The 21,673-nt window shown below is 45.9% G+C and overlaps 2 protein-coding genes across 5 annotated transcripts in view; one reads left to right on the top strand and one right to left on the bottom strand.

The window, feature by feature from the left end:
• The first annotated feature begins 269 nt into the window (after positions 1-269).
• Positions 270-8,789, top strand: LOC109880131 (cysteine and glycine-rich protein 2). Of its 3 annotated transcripts, XM_031821443.1 has the most exons (7): positions 278-402; positions 1,403-1,580; positions 3,248-3,366; positions 5,122-5,290; positions 6,746-6,875; positions 7,440-7,533; positions 8,600-8,789. In XM_031821443.1, exons 3-7 carry the CDS (start codon positions 3,255-3,257, stop codon positions 8,674-8,676), a joined length of 582 nt encoding a protein of 193 aa, XP_031677303.1. In that variant the 5' UTR covers positions 278-402; positions 1,403-1,580; positions 3,248-3,254; the 3' UTR covers positions 8,677-8,789. The 3 variants fall into 3 exon arrangements, with proteins under 3 accessions (XP_031677302.1, XP_031677303.1, XP_031677304.1); XM_031821442.1 differs by lacking the exon at positions 1,403-1,580 and having other exon boundaries at positions 270-402; XM_031821444.1 differs by lacking the exons at positions 278-402; positions 1,403-1,580 and adding an exon at positions 411-521.
• A 124-nt stretch (positions 8,790-8,913) lies between these two features.
• LOC116352762 (palmitoyltransferase ZDHHC17) overlaps positions 8,914-21,673 on the bottom strand; it is a 45,874-nt gene continuing 33,114 nt past the window's right edge. Inside the window, exons 11-17 of one of the 2 annotated variants that reach the window (XM_031821440.1) lie at positions 18,734-18,858; positions 17,257-17,319; positions 17,058-17,151; positions 15,965-16,048; positions 12,764-12,921; positions 12,407-12,501; positions 8,914-11,808 (exon numbers count right to left, since the gene is read on the bottom strand). In XM_031821440.1, the coding sequence (XP_031677300.1) occupies positions 11,670-11,808; positions 12,407-12,501; positions 12,764-12,921; positions 15,965-16,048; positions 17,058-17,151; positions 17,257-17,319; positions 18,734-18,858 (758 nt within the window). In that variant the 3' untranslated portion in view covers positions 8,914-11,669. The remainder of the gene's footprint in view (positions 11,809-12,406; positions 12,502-12,763; positions 12,922-15,964; positions 16,049-17,057; positions 17,152-17,256; positions 17,320-18,733; positions 18,859-21,673) is intronic. The other variant, XM_031821441.1, reaches the window with a different exon arrangement.

The following is a 21,673-nucleotide window of genomic DNA, read 5'->3' as shown; positions in this document are numbered from 1 at the left end:
CTTATTGCTATTATAAACTGGTTAGCAACATAATTATTGCAGTAAAAATACATGTTTTTTCATACCTGTGGTATACTTCAGATCTGTAATTTCTGCAGGCTATTACTGGGACACTATGCAACACACCACCTCTAACCCTTATGGTTTCCTGCATGCATTCTAATTAAAACATATCTGGCTTAACTCAGACAGGTCTAATCACAGGTATTCTTTCATGCTATATTTCTGACATGTTGGGTTAAAAGCAATGAATGAGTAAAACAGTACAACTCTCCTCCACTGCTTGGCTAAACCACTCCCCTCTCTAAAACAACCGTGAACAGAGTCGTTTGGTGAGTCCGCAAAGGACACGACGTCGAAACGCTGGGATCAAATTGGAGGATTCTCCCACAACAAATACAGGTCGGTACATTTTGTTTCTATGCAGCAGAGCTGACTCCATATTGGTGGCACGAGGAGAGTTTATTTACGTGAAACAGTTGGATTCTCCAGATAGATTGGGTCGACGACAAGTCGCTCAGGTGAAATAACTAGTTTGTTGCATAGACTTTTACTATAGTCTTGGCTCAGGCAAGTGGTTTGGTTCATATCTCAGTTGGACCGTTGATTAAACTTTTCCAAATAAATTGGCACACCTGTTTAGCCTGGTGAGTTATCTATACTGTAGCAGTTTCCTGTACTGTCTGTCTAGGTTCTTGGGTTAGGCAACATCTGATGAGATGTATCAACAGAAATACAAATGGTTAAATCATGATCCCTGGACCTACAGGGACAACATGTATAGACGAACAGTGAAATGCTTACTTACGGGCCTTCCCAACAATGCAGAGAGAAAAAAGATAAATAACTAAATAATAAGGAATAAATCCACAATGAGTAACGATAATTTAGCGATGTAACGTTACACGCAGTACCGAGTCGATGTGCAGGGGTATGAGGTAATTATGTACACATGTAGGGATAAAGTGACTATCGGCAATAGGATAGATAAACAGTAACAGCAGCGTATGTGATTAGTAAAAATCGTTGGTGCAAAAAGGGTCAATGCGGTTAGTCCGGGTAGGTTATTAGTTAACTAGTTAGCAGTTTTATGGCTTGGGGGTAGAAGCTGTTCGGTGTCGAGTTGGTTCCAGAATTGGTGCATTGGTACCGCTTGCTGTGCGGTAGAAAAGAGAACATTCTATAACTGGTGGATGGACAATCTTTATGGCCTTCCACTGACACCGCCTGGTGTAGAGGTCCTGGGTGGCAGGCGGCTCGTATGAACGACCCTCTGTAGCGCCTAGCCGTCGGCTGCTAAGCCGTTGCCATACGGAGCGGTGATGCAGCCAATCAAGATGCTCTTAATGGTGCATCTGTATAACTTTTTGAGTATCTGAGGGCTCATGCCGAATCTTTTCAGCTTCCAGGGGGGGAAGAGCTGTGCTGTGGACACCCAGGAACTTCAAGCTCACGACCCGCTCCACTACAGCCCTGTGGATGGGGGCGTGCTCGGAATTCCATTTCCTGTAGTCCACGATCAGCTCCTTTGTCTTGCTGACATTGAGGGAGAGGTTGTTGTCCTGGGACCACACTGCCAGGTCAGACTTTCTCCCTGTAGGCCAGGGATCATCAACTAAATTCAGTCGCGGTTCAATTTATTTTCTTGAGCAGATAGTCAGGGAGGCGGAACATAATTACAAATAATTTGTAGACAGCAAATTGACCGCAAGAAGCCCAAACGCATAACATTTGACTAAAACATCATTTCAAACCTTGCTTATATTTGTTTACGATCACATATATCTATGTGTGGAATTACTTTGGGAACATGTTCTAAATTAAAATCACTTGGAGTTGATTTACTGTTGTTTTTAGTCTTATGTCCAACAATTGATAAAAAAAATTAAAAATAATAATAATGTATTTATTTAGGGTATTCATTTTCTTGGGGGGCGAATAAAATCGTCCCGCAGGCCGCCAGTTGGGGAACCCTGCTGTAAGCCGTCTCATCGTCGTCGGTGATCAGACATACCACCGTACTGTCGTCCACACATATCCTGTATATATATATGGTTGTATGTGATTCCACATACATGTCAAAGTTATACCTATTCAATAACTCTTTGGTTTTTGATTGAATAGGTTTCATTGCTCTTTTTTTCAGTTGGTTACACCTCACCCCAAATCTGCTCTCCCATGTCTCATAAAGAAGTACCTAATCTGTAGATGTATTAAAAACATTGAGGCACAACCAAGTGGTGAAACTCCCAATAACCTATTCATGCACATACCACAAGACTGATTTTAAATATTGGATGCAGGGCATTGAAACTCTTTTGAAAGAACAGACATTATACGCCCTGAGATAACTTTTGATTCTCTCGTGTTTGGGCATGTCGGGCAGTCTGTAATAACGTTGGGAGGGTGGGAACTCCACAAAGTATCCGTCCTCATGCTTGATCAATGACGGCACTGCTCTGTGATTTCCTTCATGAAGAAGTAAGAGCACTCTTTATTTTCTTGATGGTGACGTCCCAAAAGGCATCCTATTAACCTCTTTTGATCAGGGCCCATATCAAAAGTAGTGCACTACATAGTAATAGAGTGGACGTTCTGGTTGTTTGTGGACCCTCTGCTTGTCATGGAATGCAGATGGAAGTGTAACATCTTAAATTATGTTTTTGTGTCTCTAATCAAATACCAGTGTACGGCTGGCTGGTCTGTAAAATGATGACGTGACTGTCTGCATCAGTTTGTCATGTAGATTCTGTGTGGCCACCACATCAGTGTTTATACGTCACACTTGTTTTGTACAAGCCATTTGAATTAATATTTTCTAACTCCTAGAAAAACATTGTTCTGAGGTGTTGTAGAACCTATGAAACCTCCATAATGTGTTCAGCTGCCTTATTGTTTTGTCCTCACTTCGACTCAGTCACCTGTTGTTCTGTTTGGACTTCCTGAGCACAGAAGGGGTTGTTGTCTTGTGCCTGTATCTCATTGGTCCAGGAAGGTGTTTCACTGATGTTTTGTGTCAAACAGGACAGGAAGGACTAACCCGTAACTTCCTTTGTTTCTCCTTTCAGAGTAGGCTGAAGTTGCCCCTAGCCTGTGATCTTGGGTCAATTTCCCCCACTAATGGTTACGGTTAGGATTGTGGGAGGGGAAACTGATCCTAGATCTGTACCTAAGGGAAACTTCACCCAGAGTACTTATTTTAAGTCTCATGTCTCTCATCCCCTCTGCACATTTTTCTCTCCAATAGCACAAACATGCCAAACTGGGGAGGAGGTAACAAGTGTGGTGCATGCCAGGGGACGGTGTACCATGCCGAGGAGGTACAGTGTGATGGGAAGAGCTTCCACAAATGCTGCTTCCTGTGCAGTGAGTGCAACCTCATTTTCTCTCCTCAGTGTTGGATCAGCCTAAGTGGCGTGCGTTCAGTAGGACAAAACATTTTGGAACGTTCTATCTGAAATATTCTACAATGTTTGGCTACTGAACGTGGTGGCCCTGTTAGTCCGCTTTGTCCATGTCAAGAAACAAGCCCCAGACAATTGTGGAGCTCTGAAAGGATTGAACAGGTGTAAGGAGCCACAGAAATATGGTTGTCATTCTACCTTTCTTCCTGATAAGCCAGGTGGAAGGTTCACCTTATTGCTTAAACCTATCCCAATCAATCATTTCAGATCAGATCTACAAGTGTGTTGGGGTTAGACTAGAGCAGGGGTATTACAATCTGACCCTACGAGGTCCAGACTACTGCTGCTTTTCTGTTCTACCTGACAATGAATTGCACCCACCTGGGCAGCGTTTATACAGGCAGCTCAATTCTGATGTTTTTTCCACTAATTGGTCTTTTGACCAATCAAATCAGATCTTTTCACATCAGTTATTTTTCTGATCTGATTGGTAAAAAAAATAATCTAATTGGAATGCCTGTGTGAACACAGCCCAGCTTTCCCAGGTCTAAATCAGTCCTTGATTAGAGGGAATAATGAACAAAAGTAATGGAACTGGTTCGAGGTCCAGATCAGAGTTTGAGGGGACTAGAGGGTGTGTCTGAACAGGGCATGTGAACCCATGCTGCCCAACCTCCATCTTGAATGGTCTTTTCTGTTCACTTTAATATGAATGGGGACCATGAGAAAGGAACTATACTTTGAGGAAGTCATATGATAGGGGTCAAACTGAAGTTCACCAATCTATGCAGTGTATCATGCACAATGCATTGATGTGTTTCTCATCCCATAGCTCAGTAAATAGTAAGTGGACATGGTCCTTCTAGCCGTATGAGATTGTGTGTCTGTACCTCCTCAGTGAAGAAGACGTTTTGGGGACCTTGACTGGAGTGTACACACAGAGCACGTGCTGTGGATTAGCACTTTGCCATCAAAGCAAGCACAAAAACAATCTGTCCCACAAATTAACTATTTTTGTGGGTTCCTTACAAAACTGTCTTTGTTTAGAGACAGACAGACCTATAGATGAGTTAATGAGCAGTGGGAACAATATCTGAGTCCCAAATGGTACCCTATTCCCTACATAGTGCATTACTTCTGACCAGGACTCATAGGGTAGTGTACTATTTAGGCATTAATAATGCACCTACCTCCAGTTTTGCTTTGTTGAACACCTTATAAATGAAGCCATGCTATTTAGATGCCATTTATCAAATGGTAGTTATACAGAGGTAGTTATACATTGATTTTGCTTGTACGGGAAGATTAAGTTGTGAGAGATAATAAACTGTCTTAAACATTGTAAAGGAAAATACTTTAATCTGGAGTTAAAGGTGAATTGTAGTTTCAGGTAAATGTGTGTGGGAACCACCTTACTCCTACATACTCAAACCGGAAGCCCCCATACTATTTCACCTGTATGCTTTTATAACCTGACCCGGGCCCGAGGGGGATGGTAGTGGGGACAAAATCACTGTGTTGTTTCAGATTGTACCTGATGCACATAATCTGAAAGAATGCTCTCTGTCTCACTCGGTCTTATTTCAATTCAATGGGCTTTATTGGGATGAGAAACATATGTTTACATTACTTTTAGGGAAACTTGTGACAATTCAGTATCCCTCCAGTTACAATGCAATGTGTCATTCAGACAGCTTTATTTTTCCTTCCTATCCAGTGGTCTGCAGAAAGGGTTTAGACAGCAACAATGTGGCCATCCACGACACTGAGATCTACTGCAAGTCCTGCTATGGAAAGAAGTACGGCCCCAAGGGCTACGGCTACGGTCAGGGAGCTGGGACACTCAGCATGGACCGTGGAGAGAGACTGGGGATCAAACCAGAGGAGTATGTGTGTAGTATATACAAAGCTCTGGGGGTGGAGTTTCCCCTTGGTACAGATCTAGGATCAGCTTCCCCTCCCCCAATCCTAACCATTAGTGGGGGAAATGCAAAACTGACCCAAGATCAGCATCTAGGTGCAACTTCGCCCTACACCATATTCCTCTCTTCTGTTCATTGGTTACTGTGTGGTTGTATGGTAAATCAAGTTACAATGAAATCGTATTCTATCGCAGATTATGTGGGCAGCAAAAGCCTAGCGGTTAAGGGCACTGGGCCAGGAACCGAAAGATTGCTGGTTCGAATACCCGAGCCGACTAGGTAAATGTGCCCTTGAGCAAGGCACTTAACCCTAATTGCTCCTGTAAGTGGCTCTGGCTAAGAGCATCTGCTAAATGACTAAAGGGAAACCCAGCTGTCGGATTAGACCTGATGCGATTGTTCATTTATTAATGCATTGGTGCTGATGTGCATTTACACTGACATATAGTTGCTCAACAGTTATCCAAATGGTTCCCTGATCATCTGAGGAATACTGTGTAAACTTCCAGAGTTCAGCCTAGGATACATTAGACTAGAGTGCATATACATCTGTCAAAATAAACTATAAACGTATATAGACACTAAGTACTGTAATCAGGGTTTGTATTTAGAACACATCAACATAGGAGTACTGAGCTAGGATCAGATTTCCCTTTTAGATCATAATGAACAAGATGACATGGACAGAGGACATGATCCTAGATCAGTACTCCTATTCTGAAATGCTTTTTGAATATGGGCCCAGACTCATATTGCAGCATGACACTCTTTCTACATAGTTGTACTTCTGAGAGACCTGGGAATAACCTGATAGGCTCCTAGTCAGAGCCGTGGTAATGGCCAGTAACCTCCCAGTCAGTCAGGGCCGTGGTAATGGCCAGTAACCTCCCAGTCAGTCAGAGCCGTGGTAATAGCCAGTAACCTTCTAGCCAGTCAGTCAGAGCGGTGGTAATGGCCAGTAACCTCCCAGTCAGTCAGAGCCGTGGTAATGGCCAGTAACCTTCTAGCCAGTCAGAGCCGTGGTAATGGCCAGTAACCTCCCAGTCAGTCAGAGCTGTGGTAATGGCCAGTAACCTCATCTACTGTACACACAGGGCTGTTTACCCAGTCTGGCATCAGGTGGTTGTTATGATGAAAGGGCCCCATTATGTAACCTAACCACAGGCTCCTGGGCAGCCCTGCTGACCCTCTTCTCTCTCCACACTGTCCCCGGGCACAAAGCCTCCTATTCAGGGCCTGTGGGGCAGGCGGTTCCCCTTCGTTAGGGAGCGCTCCAAGGTCCCAGAGTTTACCCAGCACCTACCCAAGCCTGACTCCTTGGTCTTGGGGACGAGAGGGGCCTGATGCGCTCCCCAGAGAAACCAGAGGGGATTTGTTCCCCTAACTTCTCTAATGCTGTTTGTTTGTGTACACCTTCAGGACCCAGTGTCACAGACCCACCACCAACCCCAACCCCTCCAAATTCGCACAGAAGTTCGGGGGCTCGGATAAGTGTGGCCGGTGTGGGGAGTCAGTGTACGCTGCGGAGAAGATCGTGGGGGCAGGCAAGGTGAGTGGGGGGGGGGGGGAGGGGAATGTAGAGTATTAAGGTTTTGAGCTAACTGTAGTGACCACCATTGATTGAAAACAGGTGGGTTTACTATTGCAAGGGGCCGATTGGATGGATTCACTGCAGGAAATTCATAAGGCAGAAATCACATTCTTCTGGCTTAAGCTTTTTCATAAACTCTGGATTTGGAGGGCTGGTTTCCAGGCAGCTGGTGTAGAAGTCTGCAGTGCTGACTGACTGGCTGGATTCAGGCAGATGTAGGCCATCACGTCATGGCAGGCTGATGTGATTTTAGCTTGACTTTAAACTGGTGTTATGCTGCATTCTGCGGCTCACAATGAGAGGAAATGTACAGTATGTGAAGGATTATGGCAACACAGCAAGAATCCTTTGATAATCAGATCTGATGTTGATGTTAGAACAATGCCTGTGTAGTATACTGCTGGGGAATGAAAAGCATTAGAATCTGTCCTCAGTGCGCACTAGTTGATACATTCTTGTCAATGATATGATGGTCCTATTCCCCAGTAATGAATAAAGTAGTATCTTATCTCATCTTGACAGCCATGGCATAAGAACTGCTTCCGCTGTGCCAAGTGTGGGAAGAGCCTGGAGTCTACCACCCAGACAGAGAAAGATGGAGAGATCTACTGCAAAGGTGAGACATCGGGTTTCTAGATTCCCTTTCAGGCTTGGGCCTGCATGGTCACCAGTGTGAGGGAACCGTTGTAGGGTGAAGTTGCCCCTAGAAGCTGATCTTGGTTCAGTTTTAGGATTGGGGGAGGGAAAGCTGATCGTAGATCTGTACCTAGAGGACACTTCACCCCGGTGTTGTCACCAGAGCGGAGGAACCCAACCCAACATAGGCAGATTACATGATTATACCTGAGGCACAAGAACTAGATGAACTAGCTGTTACATAAAAGCACTGCAAAACAGGAGCATTATACTATTAGCAGAGGGCATTGGAGGCCATGTATTCTAGCTGTGTGTGTGTGCCTGGGGTTAGGATGGAAGGCTCTGGACTTTAAGCCTTTGTTACTGTGTCCATGTCACCCTGAGATCTCAACCGCTAGAATTCAAGTCACGATGCCCTAAACATTCCAAATCCATCTTCCACAATGGCTCCTCTTTCCAGGTCATGCACACCAAATGGCATTGGAATGTTTTGGCTATACAATAGACTAAGCGCTGTCCACGTATGTGCGCACGCACACAGTCCCATACGCACTTAGGGGTTCTTTTATTTAAGTTCAAGGGGGAATCTTCGGCCCCGCAAACACTTAACTTGTCCAGCGAATCTGACTCAGATTTAATATCATGTAAGAACTGTCCTACAACTGTTTGTTTGCACAAAACCATTGAGCCGCTGTGTAATCGTGAGTGAAGAACAAACGTTTTGTCAAATGCGTTGTACAACCTGAGTATGTTCAGGGACCCAGAGCCAACTGGCAGATTGATCAGTTGGCTTTTAATGTAGCGTCTCATGTAGCGCCCACGCAGCATTGAGATCAGGCTCGTTTTGTGCTGTTTATGTTCTGCGGTGTATTAACTCATTGGATCAGCAAGCTCACAGGGAAACAGTGCATTGTAAGGTTACTTTTCTTCACCAGTGTTGTATTTAACACAGCTTCCTCCATGGCAATCACCCTTTGACTGACGTAAAGTGACATGTTTTAGGATGCATCAGCATTTCCATACTCATTGGTTTTCTTTGTCCCCAGCATGTTACGCAAAGAACTTTGGACCCAAAGGATTTGGTTATGGCCAGGGAGCTGGTGCTCTGGTGCATGCCCAATGATGATTACCCTCAAGGCAATGTATTTCTGACTGTGAAAACCGCTGTGCCTATGCTACGTTGTTTTTAAGGCTGGGGGTGGATTTACCATAAATAAAAAGCTATAACAAAAACAACTTAAGTGTGAAACATTCCTTGCAGATACATGGGGGAAGAGCTGAACTTTAAAACCGACATGTTTTGATAGCTATAATCAGAACACATTTAGCCTTCGAAGAAAACACAGGAGAGCAACACAAATGTGTATTTTCACATTTGAATGTATTTTAATATTAAAGCCATTAAAATTTAACCATGCCCAATATATTAACATCTGAAGCAGGGTTACGGTGATGTCCTGAAGAAGGCGGAGAGGCACTGTAGATGATCATGTGCTTTTCACATGGTGGCAGCTGGGGAAAAATGACATTTGTTGGAAGAGCCGGTGTGAAAAGCCTGATCCCAGATCCGTTTGTGCTCTTGACAACTCCATTCCTCATTGTCAAGTCAAACATGTTTGACATGACAATGGGTGACAAGGAATTGGCATGTGTACAAACAGTGGCACTCAGGCTAGTGTGAATATTTCTCTGGAACCGAAACTGTAGGTTGTTTGATGACCGCTGAGCTCCTTTTAGATTTCGGCAGCAGTAGGTGAGCCTGCAAAAGGATCCACTGTGTCCCTCACTGATGTAGACATGACCACACAAGATATACCTTTTAATAACATACAGGATTCTAGTTCCCAAAAGCCTGTTTTAGCACAGGCAGCACCATTGAGGACTTTCACCATTTTGAAGTAGTTAAAGGGTCGCATAATTCCATCCAGGTCACCACCAATGAATTATACTTGTGGGCAAACACCCCATACCTGCAGGTGGTGGTAAATTGCCAACAACCCACTCTAGGTGGCAGTTTGCCAACTGATTAAAGTAGAAAATGGAGATTGCCTCAATGGTGCGTCCCGTGCTCTTACGTCATAAGGGGATACAAACAACGATGTGATGTCTAAACCCATGCTTCATACCTCTGTTATCCTGGATTACAGCGTACGATGACACGCATGATTTCAGTTTAGAAAAAAATACTGTCATTATGTCTTGCATCTTGTACATCCAGTGGTGTAACAAACCCAGCAATATGACATAGAAAAAACCTTTACTTCCAGTATAATCCAACCACCAGCATGGAACATTTATATTACACTTCGGCAGGTTGGACCAGACTTGATATCTGGTGTCTGCAGACCGAGAAGGAGGACTTGCACTGAAGATACACACTGGATTTAAAAAACAAAAGCGAACATACCGAAGAAAGTACTTGTAAATACTGAACATTCACTATATACAGACACATGGCTATCACTGGGCAGCTTGGATGGGGGGGGGGGGTCAACAGTATGGCGACAGCCCCATGTCCAAGCATCACACATGCAGTGTAGTTTGCAGGGTTAAAATGCCTTTAGACAGCAGTGTCGGACATCACTAAAAGCTACAGTCATACAATTGGATTATAATCGGGGAGTTCTCTTTTCCATTTGGTTGGATGAAATCAACATTTAAAAAGGAGCAGCTTCAACTGACAAAATAAAATCACTCACGAAGAAAACTAGATTGTTTATGTACAGATGGACATATTTTACATTTCAGTCCGTCCTTGCGCTGCCGCTGCGTAGAGACTAGCGGGAAATGTAATGAGCAATAACAGATGAGAACCCAGAAGAAGGGGCAGGTCTCGGGCTATATACCTTTCTCTCATTGGGCCCGAGCTCCGTCAATCGGTAAACATTGAAGTGTTTGTCGGGAGTACGCCTGTATTTCTTCAGTAACGGCGAGACCGGAAACAAAAAGGTGATCAGTGCATTGTCATAGGCAGACAAACAAAAGGAGCCCCCCCCAAAAAAAAAAATCACACTTGGAATGAACCTTTCTTGTAAACTCCCAGAACCATCCATTCAGTCTGGGATGGAATGGCCTCATCTTCCCCTGACTCTAGTTGATCTCTCACTAACACTACTCTTGTAGTGTGTGTGTGCCGACTTTTCTAGTGAAGGTCTCAGGGCACCATGTCAGACATCCATATACAATTTGTAGCTGATGTTTTCTTGATAAAAAAAACCTAATTTAAAATATGATACTATAACATCATTTGATCTATAAATAGAGTTAAAATAAATATGCTTGCATCACATTATAAGTAGGATGTCGCTCCTATCTGCACCTTCAATACCTTGTGAAAGAGACCACTGGGAACAGACCCCCCCCCCAACAATTGCAAATGCCATTTTATGACATACTGACAACTTTGGCAATTCTAAGCAATCCTCAGGGTGACTTGAACGATGGTACATGACCAAGCCATAGTAACCATCCCTTATCAAATCCTGCTTAACAACCAATTTCTTCCTTAAAAGGCCTTCCTTCCCCAGTCTCCCTAGCCACCACAGTTCTAAAAGGAACAATAGAGTTTTGAGCAACAATAAAAAACAAAGACCAAAAATAATAATCTGCAGGGCAAGATGGACAATAAAAAAAATGGATGTGAAATTTATCTAAAAAAATAAGGGAACAAATGATACTGCCGTCAACCGTACTGCCTTCACCGCAGCATAATGACTCTAGTACAGCAAACAAATAAAGATTCCTTATTTTTGTTTTTTTTATATTCTCTTTTCTCCTCCTCCCTCTGCCTCTCTCCCTGCCGCGTCTGGCAGCGGTGCACCGTCCATGGGCAGGAGAGACGGGGGGGGACCAGAGGAGAAGGCCCCCCCAGGAGGGGCTCGGAGGTGGTGGGTACAGTAATGGAGGTGGTTTCATATAGACTATTAGTAGGTGTTGGTCTTATGGTGGTGTCCTGTAACAGCATGCTAGTTCCTGGCTGGTTTTCTCAGTCTGAATGGGCGAGGAAGGAGGTCTGAGGGGAGTGCTCCAGAGAACAGCCTGGCTCCGATACTGAACCCTGGGGAACCCCCTCCTCCTCTTCTAGACACGGTCGCTCCACCTCTCCTCTCTTCTCGGCTACACCAGCTGGTAGCCCGACCCGGACGTCTGGTCGTACTCGATTGTGTACTGTGTGGTCCAGTCTATCGCCTTGGGCCGGATCAGGCCACAGCAGCGGATCTCAAAGAAGTCTATGAGGTTCCGTACACACCCATGACTACGGAGAGGGAGAAAAATTAAAATGTTGACATCATGACCTAATAACTACTTCTTCATGTGTTTAGGTATCCATTGATACAAGTAGTACACCATGTGCATCAGGTGAAGTTTTGGTAGGTAGCAGCTTTGCTAATATCAGGGGAATATTAACAAATGGGAATTCGGGGGATGATGCTAAATCATGCTAGCTACTGCCTGTAGCAAAAGTAAACAACAGATTATCGTGGATTATGTCAGTACTGGCCTACATAGACAACTCAAGGTAACATTAATTTCACCCAAACATGTAGGGCCCGTTTCCCCAGACACAGATTAGGCCTAGTGCTGGACTATAAAACACTTTCAACAGATCTCCATTGAGAATGCTTTTTAGTCCTGCACTAGGCTTCATCTGTGCCTGGGAAACGGGCCCGTAGATTGGATGAACCATCCCTTTAAGTAGGCACCAGAATGTACCCATTGTTACCATAACCGGAACAGTCAATTTTGAGGGAATAAAAAACATTAAAAGGCAACATTGTCCTGTACGGACTCAGTATTTCTGGGTAGGAGGACAGGGATTGACAGAGGCTCCTGAAGGGAGGGCTAGTACTCACTTGAAGGGGCTCTCGATGGAAGTGGCCGTTACTTTAAAGTGCTTGTACCTCCTGGCGTTCATCCTCTCGTTTGTGGTGATTCCCAGACCAGCAATCTGGAAGAGGGGCGGGCACATGCGTAGAACACAATGTCACAAATAGTTGTACAAAATAAATCAAATGGACCTATCTATGGCATCACAACAAAGGGTCAAGATGAGGGTCAAGGATGTAAATGCATCCCATGGACAATTCTGATTCTAAACAGGATATATGCTCCTGTCCTATGGGTCGTTCTAGCTGGGACCAGGCTTACTTTACGTATCTCACCTGGCTAAATGCAGGTTAAACATACAACCAATCAATGGTCTCTCTAACCTGGTAGAGCTGGCACATGATCAGCACAGCCACCCACATGAAGTGGAACACACTGTTGAGGAACATCCAGAACATCCAGGGAGAGCAGGAGGCGATCTGCGTCAGGTACAGCCAGAAACCATCCTTGGTGTAGTTGGTGGCGCAGTGGATCCTCCAGTCTGGGTAGAGGGGCAGAGAGGTTAGGGAAGAACCCAAGGGTGATAGAGAAGGACTGACGATTAAACCTGATCCTCCAGTCTGGGTAGAGGGGCAGAGAGGTTAGGGAAGAACCCAAGGGTGATAGAGAAGGACTGACGATTAAACCTGATCCTCCAGTCTGGGTATAGGGGCAGAGAGGTTAGGGAAGAACCCAAGGGTGATAGAGAAGGACTGACGATTAAACCTGATCCCGCAGTCTGATTGACAAATGTATGAGTGATTACTTTGGCAACCTATGACTGGAAGGGTTATATTACAAGTTTATAGAAATGAAATAACAGCACTAATAATTGGATTAATGGACAAATTAAAGTAGTAACCAAAATGTGGTGTACCATAACCAATAGAGATGTTATTTTGGTATCTAACAATTTCAAAGCCCTTTACTGGAGTTACAGTTCATAGAAGGGAATCAGTCAAATGAAATAAATTCATAAAGGCCAAATCTATGGATTTCACATGACTGGGCAGTGGTGCAGCCAAACATCCTGTATACAGCTAGGTTGTTAACAGCTGTAGAATTATAAAGACATCATGGTGTGTAACTAGAATGAGAGGTGTGGTGGGGTGGTGTAACTACAATGAAAGGTGTGGTGGGGTGGTCTAACTACAATGAGAGGTGTGGTGGGGTGGTGTAACTACAATGAGAGGTGTGGTGGGGTGGTGTAACTACAATGAGAGGTGTGGTGGGGTGGTGTAACTACAATGAGAGGTGTGGTGGGGTGGTGTAACTAGAATGAGAGGTGTGGTGGGGTGGTGTAACTAGAATGAGAGGTGTGGTGGGGTGGTGTAACTAGAATGAGAGGTGTGGTGGGGTGGTGTAACTAGAATGAGAGGTGTGGTGGGGTGGTGTAACTAGAATGAGAGGTGTGGTGGGGTGGTGTAACTAGAATGAGAGGTGTGGTGGGGTGGTGTAACTAGAATGAGAGTGTGTGGGGTGGTGTAACTAGAATGAGAGGTGTGGTGGGGTAACTAGAATGAGAGGTGTGGTGGGTGTAACTAGAATGAGAGGTGTGGTGGTGTAACTAGAATGAGAGGTGTGGTGGTGTAACTAGAATGAGAGGTGTGGTGGTGTAACTAGAATGAGCGGTGTGATGTAACTAGAATGAGAGGTGTGGTGGGGTGGTGTAACTAGAATGAGAGGTGTGGTGGGGTGGTGTAACTAGAATGAGAGGTGTGGTGGTGTAACTAGAATGAGAGGTGTGGTGGTGTAACTAGAATGAGGTGTGGTGGGGTGGTGTAACTAGAATGAGGTGTGGTGGGGTGGTGTAACTAGAATATGAGGTGTGGTGGGGTGGTGTAACTAGAATGAGAGGTGTGGTGGGGTGGTGTAACTAGAATGAGAGGTGTGGTGGGGTGGTGTAACTAGAATGAGCGGTGTGGTGGGGTGGTGTAACTAGAATGAGCGGTGTGGTGGGGTGATGTAACTAGAATGAGAGGTGTGGTGGGGTGGTGTAACTAGAATGAGCGGTGTGGTGGGGTGATGTAACTAGAATGAGCGGTGTGGTGGGGTGATGTAACTAGAATGAGAGGTGTGGTGGGGTGGTGTAACTAGAATGAGCGGTGTGGTGGGGTGATGTAACTAGAATGAGAGGTGTGGTGGGGTGGTGTAACTAGAATGAGGTGTGGTGGGGTGGTGTAACTAGAATGAGGTGTGGTGGGGTGGTGTAACTAGAATATGAGGTGTGGTGGGGTGGTGTAACTAGAATGAGAGGTGTGGTGGGGTGGTGTAACTAGAATGAGAGGTGTGGTGGGGTGGTGTAACTAGAATGAGAGGTGTGGTGGGGTGGTGTAACTACAATGAGAGGTGTGGTGGGGTGGTGTAACTAGAATGAGAGGTGTGGTGGGGTGGTGTAACTAGAATGAGAGGTGTGGTGGGGTGGTGTAACTAGAATGAGGTGGGATGGTGTAACTAGAATGAGGTGTGGTGGGGTGGTGTAACTAGAATATGAGGTGTGGTGGGGTGGTGTAACTAGAATGAGGTGTGGTGGGGTGGTGTAACTAGAATGAGGTGTGGTGGGGTGGTGTAACTATAATTTTTATTTTATTTTACCTTTATTTTACTAGGCAAGTCAGTTAAGAACAAATTCTTATTTTCAATGACGGCCTAGGAACAGTGGGTTAACTGCCTGTTCAAGGGCAGAACGACAGATTTTGTACCTTGTCAGCTCGGGGATTTGAACTTGCAACCTTTCGGTTACTAGTCCAATGCTCTAACCACTAGGCTACACTGCCGCCCCGGCAGAATGAGGTGTGGTAGGGTGGTGTAACTAGAATGAGGTGTGGTAGGGTGGTGTAACTAGAATGAGGTGTGGTGGGGTGGTGTAACTAGAATGAGGTGTGGTGGGGTGGTGTAACTAGAATGAGAGGTGTGGTGGGGTGGTGTAACTAGAATGAGGTGGGATGGTGTAACTAGAATGAGGTGTGGTGGGGTGGTGTAACTAGAATATGAGGTGTGGTGGGGTGGTGTAACTAGAATGAGGTGTGGTGGGGTGGTGTAACTAGAATGAGGTGTGGTGGGGTGGTGTAACTAGAATGAGGTGTGGTGGGGTGGTGTAACTAGAATGAGGTGTGGTGGGGTGGTGTAACTAGAATGAGGTGTGGTAGGGTGGTGTAACTAGAATGAGGTGTGGTAGGGTGGTGTAACTAGAATGAGGTGTGGTAGGGTGGTGTAACTAGAATGAGGTGTGGTAGGGTGGTGTAACTAGAATGAGGTGTGGTAGGGTGGTGTAACTAGAATGAGGTGTGGTAGGGTGGTGTAACTAGAATGAGGTGTGGTGGGGTGGTGTAACTAGAATGAGGTGTGGTAGGGTGGTGTAACTAGAATGAGGTGTGGTAGGGTGGTGTAACTAGAATGAGGTGTGGTAGGGTGGTGTAACTAGAATGAGGTGTGGTAGGGTGGTGTAACTAGAATGAGGTGTGGTAGGGTGGTGTAACTAGAATGAGGTGTGGTAGGGTGGTGTAACTAGAATGAGGTGTGGTGGGTTGGGGTGGTCCACTCACAGCAGATACAGCCGTAGATCATCCAGCTGATCATGCAGAGCAGGAAGAACAGGTAACCCATGAAGTAGCGGTGATTCCCACTTCCTGTTGACAGCACAATGAGAAAAGTGAGAGGGGGAGTTAAGCCTCATCTGTCTGGTCCCTCACAGTCCTCATCCCCTCCCTCACAGTCCTCATCCCCTCCCTCACAGTCCTCACCCCCTCCCTCACTGTCCTCATCCCCTCCCTCACTGTCCTCATCCCCTCCCTCACTGTCCTCATCCCCTCCCTCACTGTCCTCATCCCCTCCCTCACTGTCCTCATCCCCTCCCTCACTGTCCTCATCCCCTCCCTCACTGTCCTCATCCCTCCCTCACTGTCCTCATCCCTCCCTCACTGTCCTCATCCCTCCCTCACTGTCCTCCTGGCTCCTCTCCAGGTCAAGACAAATGAGAGACGTAGAGAGAGAAGGAGAAAGAGTACAGTAGGATTGAATGAGGCCAAGTAGTTGTCAGATCTGTCAGTCGGCTCGTTGGGTCATACTCAGATACATGAGCAGGTGTGTGGGGCTGCTGCCAGTCACTGTTTGGACTAAAGGATGTGAGGTGGGGGGCACCTGGCCAACACACTGAGGACCTCTAGGGAGTAACTGGTAGTGTGTCTACGTCGCTGCCTGTCTGAAAGGCAAGCTCCATCCTGTCAGGCTCTTAGGGGACAGCATGGACGCTTTAGGACCCCCTTCCTTCCATCTCAAAGTTTACAGGCAGACATGTCTGGACACGTGTCAGCTGTTCATGAGGCCATCTGTCTGGAAGTCCAAACAGTTGAGGGAAAAACAGGCAGCTGCTGCTTCACGGCTAATAGAGCTGGGCAGCGTGCACACACACACACACATACACACACACACACACACACACATACACACCTTTCTATATTCTGCCAGAACAGCTAATGAATTCATATGGGTGTCAGCTTGTTTATTTTTCTTAAAGAACCATGTGCTGCTTCTTAGGCTGGAATTCTGTGGACATAAATGACTATCAGCTGAACTAACTCCGGTTGCTGGGCTATGGGTTGTTGCTAAGCTAAATACTGCTGCTGGTGTTACACATACCGACACAGTTGCCCACCCAAGGGCAGTGGTGATCGAACTTGGCGATACAGCGGTTGCACACGGCACAGTGTTTGGACCGGATGGGCTTCCTTATCTGTGTGGACAAATACAAATGTATTGGGGCTTGACAGAATGACAACGTTAAACCCAAACCATGCAAAACACTTCAGGACATAATACAATTAAGTAATTTCTTTACCAAACAAGTACTGCAGAATATGCTGAGATCCAGGCTTCCTGTCTCCGCCAGTTCAACAATAGTCTGGAGATGTGAGAGAGAGAGAGAGGTGAGAGAGAGTGAGAGAGAGAGGTGTTAACCAGTGGACCTGGTTAACACTACAGAGCACTAACGATGGGAGCAATGCCCAGACCAGTGGACAAGGCTCTGGTTAACACTAAATCAAATCAAACTTATTTATATAGCCCTTCGTACATCAGCTGATATCTCAAAGTGCTGTACAGAAACCCAGCCTAAAACCCCAAACAGCAAGCAATGCAGGTGTAGAAGCACTACAGAGCACTAACAATGGGGGCAATGTCCAGACCAGTGGATCAGGCTCTGGTTAACACTACAGAGCACTAACGATGGGAGCAATGCCCAGACCAGTGGACCAGGCTCTGGTTAACACTACAGAGCACTAACGATGGGAGCAATGCCCAGACCAGTGGACCAGGCTCTGGTTAACACTACAGAGCACTAACGATGGGGGCAATGCCCAGACCAGTGGACCAGGCTCTGGTTAACACTACAAAGCACTAACAATGGGGGCAATGCCCAGACCAGTGGACCAGGCTCTGGTTAACACTACAGAGCACTAACGATGGGGGCAATGCCCAGACCAGTGGACCAGGCTCTGGTTAACACTACAGAGCACTAACGATGGGGGGCAATGCCCAGACCAGTGGACCAGGTTCTGGTTAACACTACAGAGCACTAACGATGGGGGCTATTTTTAGCCCTCTCATCAATCCCACACAATGGGGATTGAGCTGGGGTCAGTAAAGAGCTGGATACCCTACTATACTCCATCAGTGTGTGCTAATGAGAGACGACTCCCAGAGCTGTGGGGAGAGAGTGGATGCCTCTAGTACTGGGCCACTGGGTTGAACATTGTGTGTCACAAATTACATCCTTTGATTCGTAAAAAAACAATGGTGCAATGTGCCCAGCTCTCTAATCAAATTCTCAACTCACGCACTTTTCATGCTCCGGGGGTGGTTTCCCTTAGGTACAGATCTAGGATCAGCTTCCCCAACCCTAACCATCAGTTGGAAAAAGGTTAAACTGACCCAAGATCAGTGTCTATGGGCAACCTCACTCAACTCTACTTGCCATTTCAAAACAAAATGGTGGTGCGTTGGTTAGTAATATCGGCATCATGGTCAGTGCCAGCGTCATGGTCAGTGCCAGCATCATGGGCAGTGCCAGCGTCAGTGCCAGCATCAGTGCCAGCGTCACGGTCAGTGCCAGCGTCACGGTCAGTGCCAGCGTCACGGTCAGTGCCAGCGTCACGGGTAGTACCAGCGTCACGGGTAGTACCAGCGTCACGGGTAGTACCAGCGTCACTGGTAGTACCAGCGTCACGGGTAGTACCAGCGTCACGGGTAGTACCAGCGTCATGGGTAGTACCAGCGTCATGGGTAGTACCAGCGTCATGGGTAGTACCAGCGTTTACCTTTTTCTTCTGCTCCTCTGAGGCTTTGATGATCCCGGGGTCTGATTTCCAGGACTTGCCGAAGTTGTAGAACAGACAGACACTGTTCAGGAGGAAAGGCAGGTGGACGGTGGCAAACGGGAGATGTACAGAGGAGTTAAGGAGGACGGCTGATTGGCTGAAAGGTGACTACAGCTTTTAAAGGGATAGTTCACCCAAATAACACAATGATATATTGGTTTCACATCCTGTCAGGAGTCTGGACAAGGTCAGACAGAAAATGCTTTTTATATACTTCCACACTATGAGGTTGAATAATACTGTGAAATTGTGAAAATTATGAAAATGCCGTTGTAGTGTAAGGGCTGTTTGAAAAGACTGCCTGAAACTTCAGCCTGCTTTGGCGTGATGGCGTTTTGGCTTGCCTGGTAACATCAAAAGGTGCTAACTTGGGCAATAGACCAATAAGAAAAAGAGTTCCACAGCTCTTTGCCAATAACAGGTAGTTTTCAGTTTTCCCTACTCAGACTGCTCCCAGACAGTCTTAACAATATTCTTGCTTGAGAAATTACTATTTGTTATGACGCTATCTATTCTTTTTTACATTTTTTGGGGAAAAACAATCACATAAGGTACTTAATTGTTACATAGAAATTATTTGACAAAGTTAAAAACAGCTGCATTGGACCTAAACGGCTGTGCTGGCTCTGACAAGCCATAGTGACATCATCCAGACAGAGGGTGTATCCCAAATGGCACCCTATTTTCTACGTAATGCACTACATCGGCCAGAGTCCTATGGGCCCTGGTCTAAAATAGTGCACTATAAAGGGAATAGGGTGCCATTAGGGATGCAAACAGACTCGCCCTCCGCCCACTCCAGCCTATGAGGAAAGCAGCTCAGTGGAAGCTTGACTCATACTCTCACCCAACCAGAGTCCCGAGTCTCTCAGACACGCGTCATCATTTGCACAGGAAACGCAACGGAGTGAGTCTAACCAAAGGGAGTGGTCAGGCTTAACCCTAAAATGCCAATGATGATCCATACAATCTCTTGTATCTAGAACCCAAGTTTACTTTTCACAGGGCCTGGAGTCATTTAATCAGGAACTACAAATGAAAAGAATCCCATAAACCTCCTTAGGAATTACAGCTTCAGAATTGTATTTGCATGGAATGTATTCCTGTATTTAGGAAATGCCTACACCCAAGGTCTACTGGCATTTCTCAGTGCATTTTAACCACACATTAACACATCTCCCACAGTGTGGAGTTAGAATGTTGATTCTATACATGTGAGAAACATATCTGATTGACTGACTAAATAAACTTTAGATTATGGAGTTGGCTTGAAGTCATTAATTATTGACTTGAGCCGTTTCAAGTCTGTATGGCCTGTATCTAGTGATTAGGGTGTGTGTGTGTGGGGGGGGGAGAAGAGTTAGTGGAACACAAGGACATCTGTGGGCCATCTAGTGATTAGGGTGTGTGTGTGTGTGTGTGTGGGGGGAGAAGAGTTAGTGGGACACAAGGACATCTGTGGGCCATCTAGTGATTAGGGTGTGTGTGTGTGGGGGAGGGGGGGGGGAGAGAAGAGTTAGTGGGACACAAGGACATCTGTGGGCCATCTAGTGATTAGACTGTGTGGGGGAGAAGAGTTAGTGGAACACAAGGACATCTGTGGGCCATCTAGTGATTAGGGTGTGTGTGTGTGTGTGTGTGTGTGTGTGGGGGGGAGAAGAGTTAGTGGAACACAAGGACATCTGTGGGCCATCTCGTGATTAGGGTGTGTGTGTGGGGGGAGAAGAGTTAGTGGAACACAAGGACATCTGTGGGCTGGTAACGTAAAGAAGGATTTCCTCAATTATAGTGGGGGTGGAGTGAAGTCACGGCATGACAAACAACTAGATTCCAGGAAGGAAACTCGGAGCCCTATGGCCCCCCCAGAGCCCTACATAGGACATAGGGTGGCATTTGGTTCTCAGCCATACTCTACAGTGCTTTCAGTCTCTAAAAGCTGAATGAGGTCATAAATCTGTATAATTATCACCAAAAGAAGTCTGGGCGCTTTAATTACCTCTTCCTCTGTAGGTCTATCTAGCTACTTCATAAGATAAACACTTCAAATTAACTACGTGGGGCTGCATCCCAAATGGGGATATATATTGTTATAGTGTAGAGGAACATAGTGAATTTCCATATAAAGTAGTGCACTACAAAGGGAACAGGGTGACACTAGGGATTCATGCATGGAAGTCCTTATCACCTCACTAAATCAATGGGCCGTGATACTGCCGGCACGGAGCCGGTAAGTCTTACAGTGATCGATGGAGATTCTCATATGGACGACGCTTCAATGTTTCCCTTGAGGCCTTGTTGTGTACGCCCTCCCCGTAGCAGCTATTAGTCTTTGGAATGGCTTAGGAGAAGGGGTGTTACACAAGATGGGCCAAACAAAAGGGTCACGCCAAGAATTTATCAAGCATGCTGATTTAAGGAGACTAATGGTGTTGACAGTGTCCATACAGCTCCGGGGTGAAATTTCTCCTAGGTACAGATCTAGGATCAGCTGTCCCTCCCACAATCCTAACCTTAACCATTAATATGGACATTTCAAAACGGACTCGAGATCAGCATCTCGGGGCAACTTCCCCCTACACCTCTATACAGTGTGGTGCAGGGTGGGGTAGTCAGGGTGTCACTGAACGTCATCAATGTCTGGCTGAAGACTGAATGTCCTCCTAAAAGAACACATCACAGGACCAGCTCAGTCTCCTACTAATAGACTTCTACTCTCTCCTCCTCCCCCAGTCTCCTACTAATAGACTTCTACTCTCTCCTCCTCCTCCAGTCTCTTACTAATAGACTTCTACTCTCTCCTCCTCCCCCAGTCTCTTACTAATAGACTTCTACTCTCTCCTCCTCCCCCAGTCTCTTACTAATAGACTTCTACTCTCTCCT

The sequence above is a fragment of the Oncorhynchus kisutch genome, unplaced genomic scaffold (genome assembly GCF_002021735.2).
Source record: "Oncorhynchus kisutch isolate 150728-3 unplaced genomic scaffold, Okis_V2 scaffold3975, whole genome shotgun sequence".
Lineage (NCBI taxonomy): Eukaryota > Metazoa > Chordata > Actinopteri > Salmoniformes > Salmonidae > Oncorhynchus > Oncorhynchus kisutch.
This window is presented reverse-complemented; position numbering and strand designations above follow the sequence as displayed.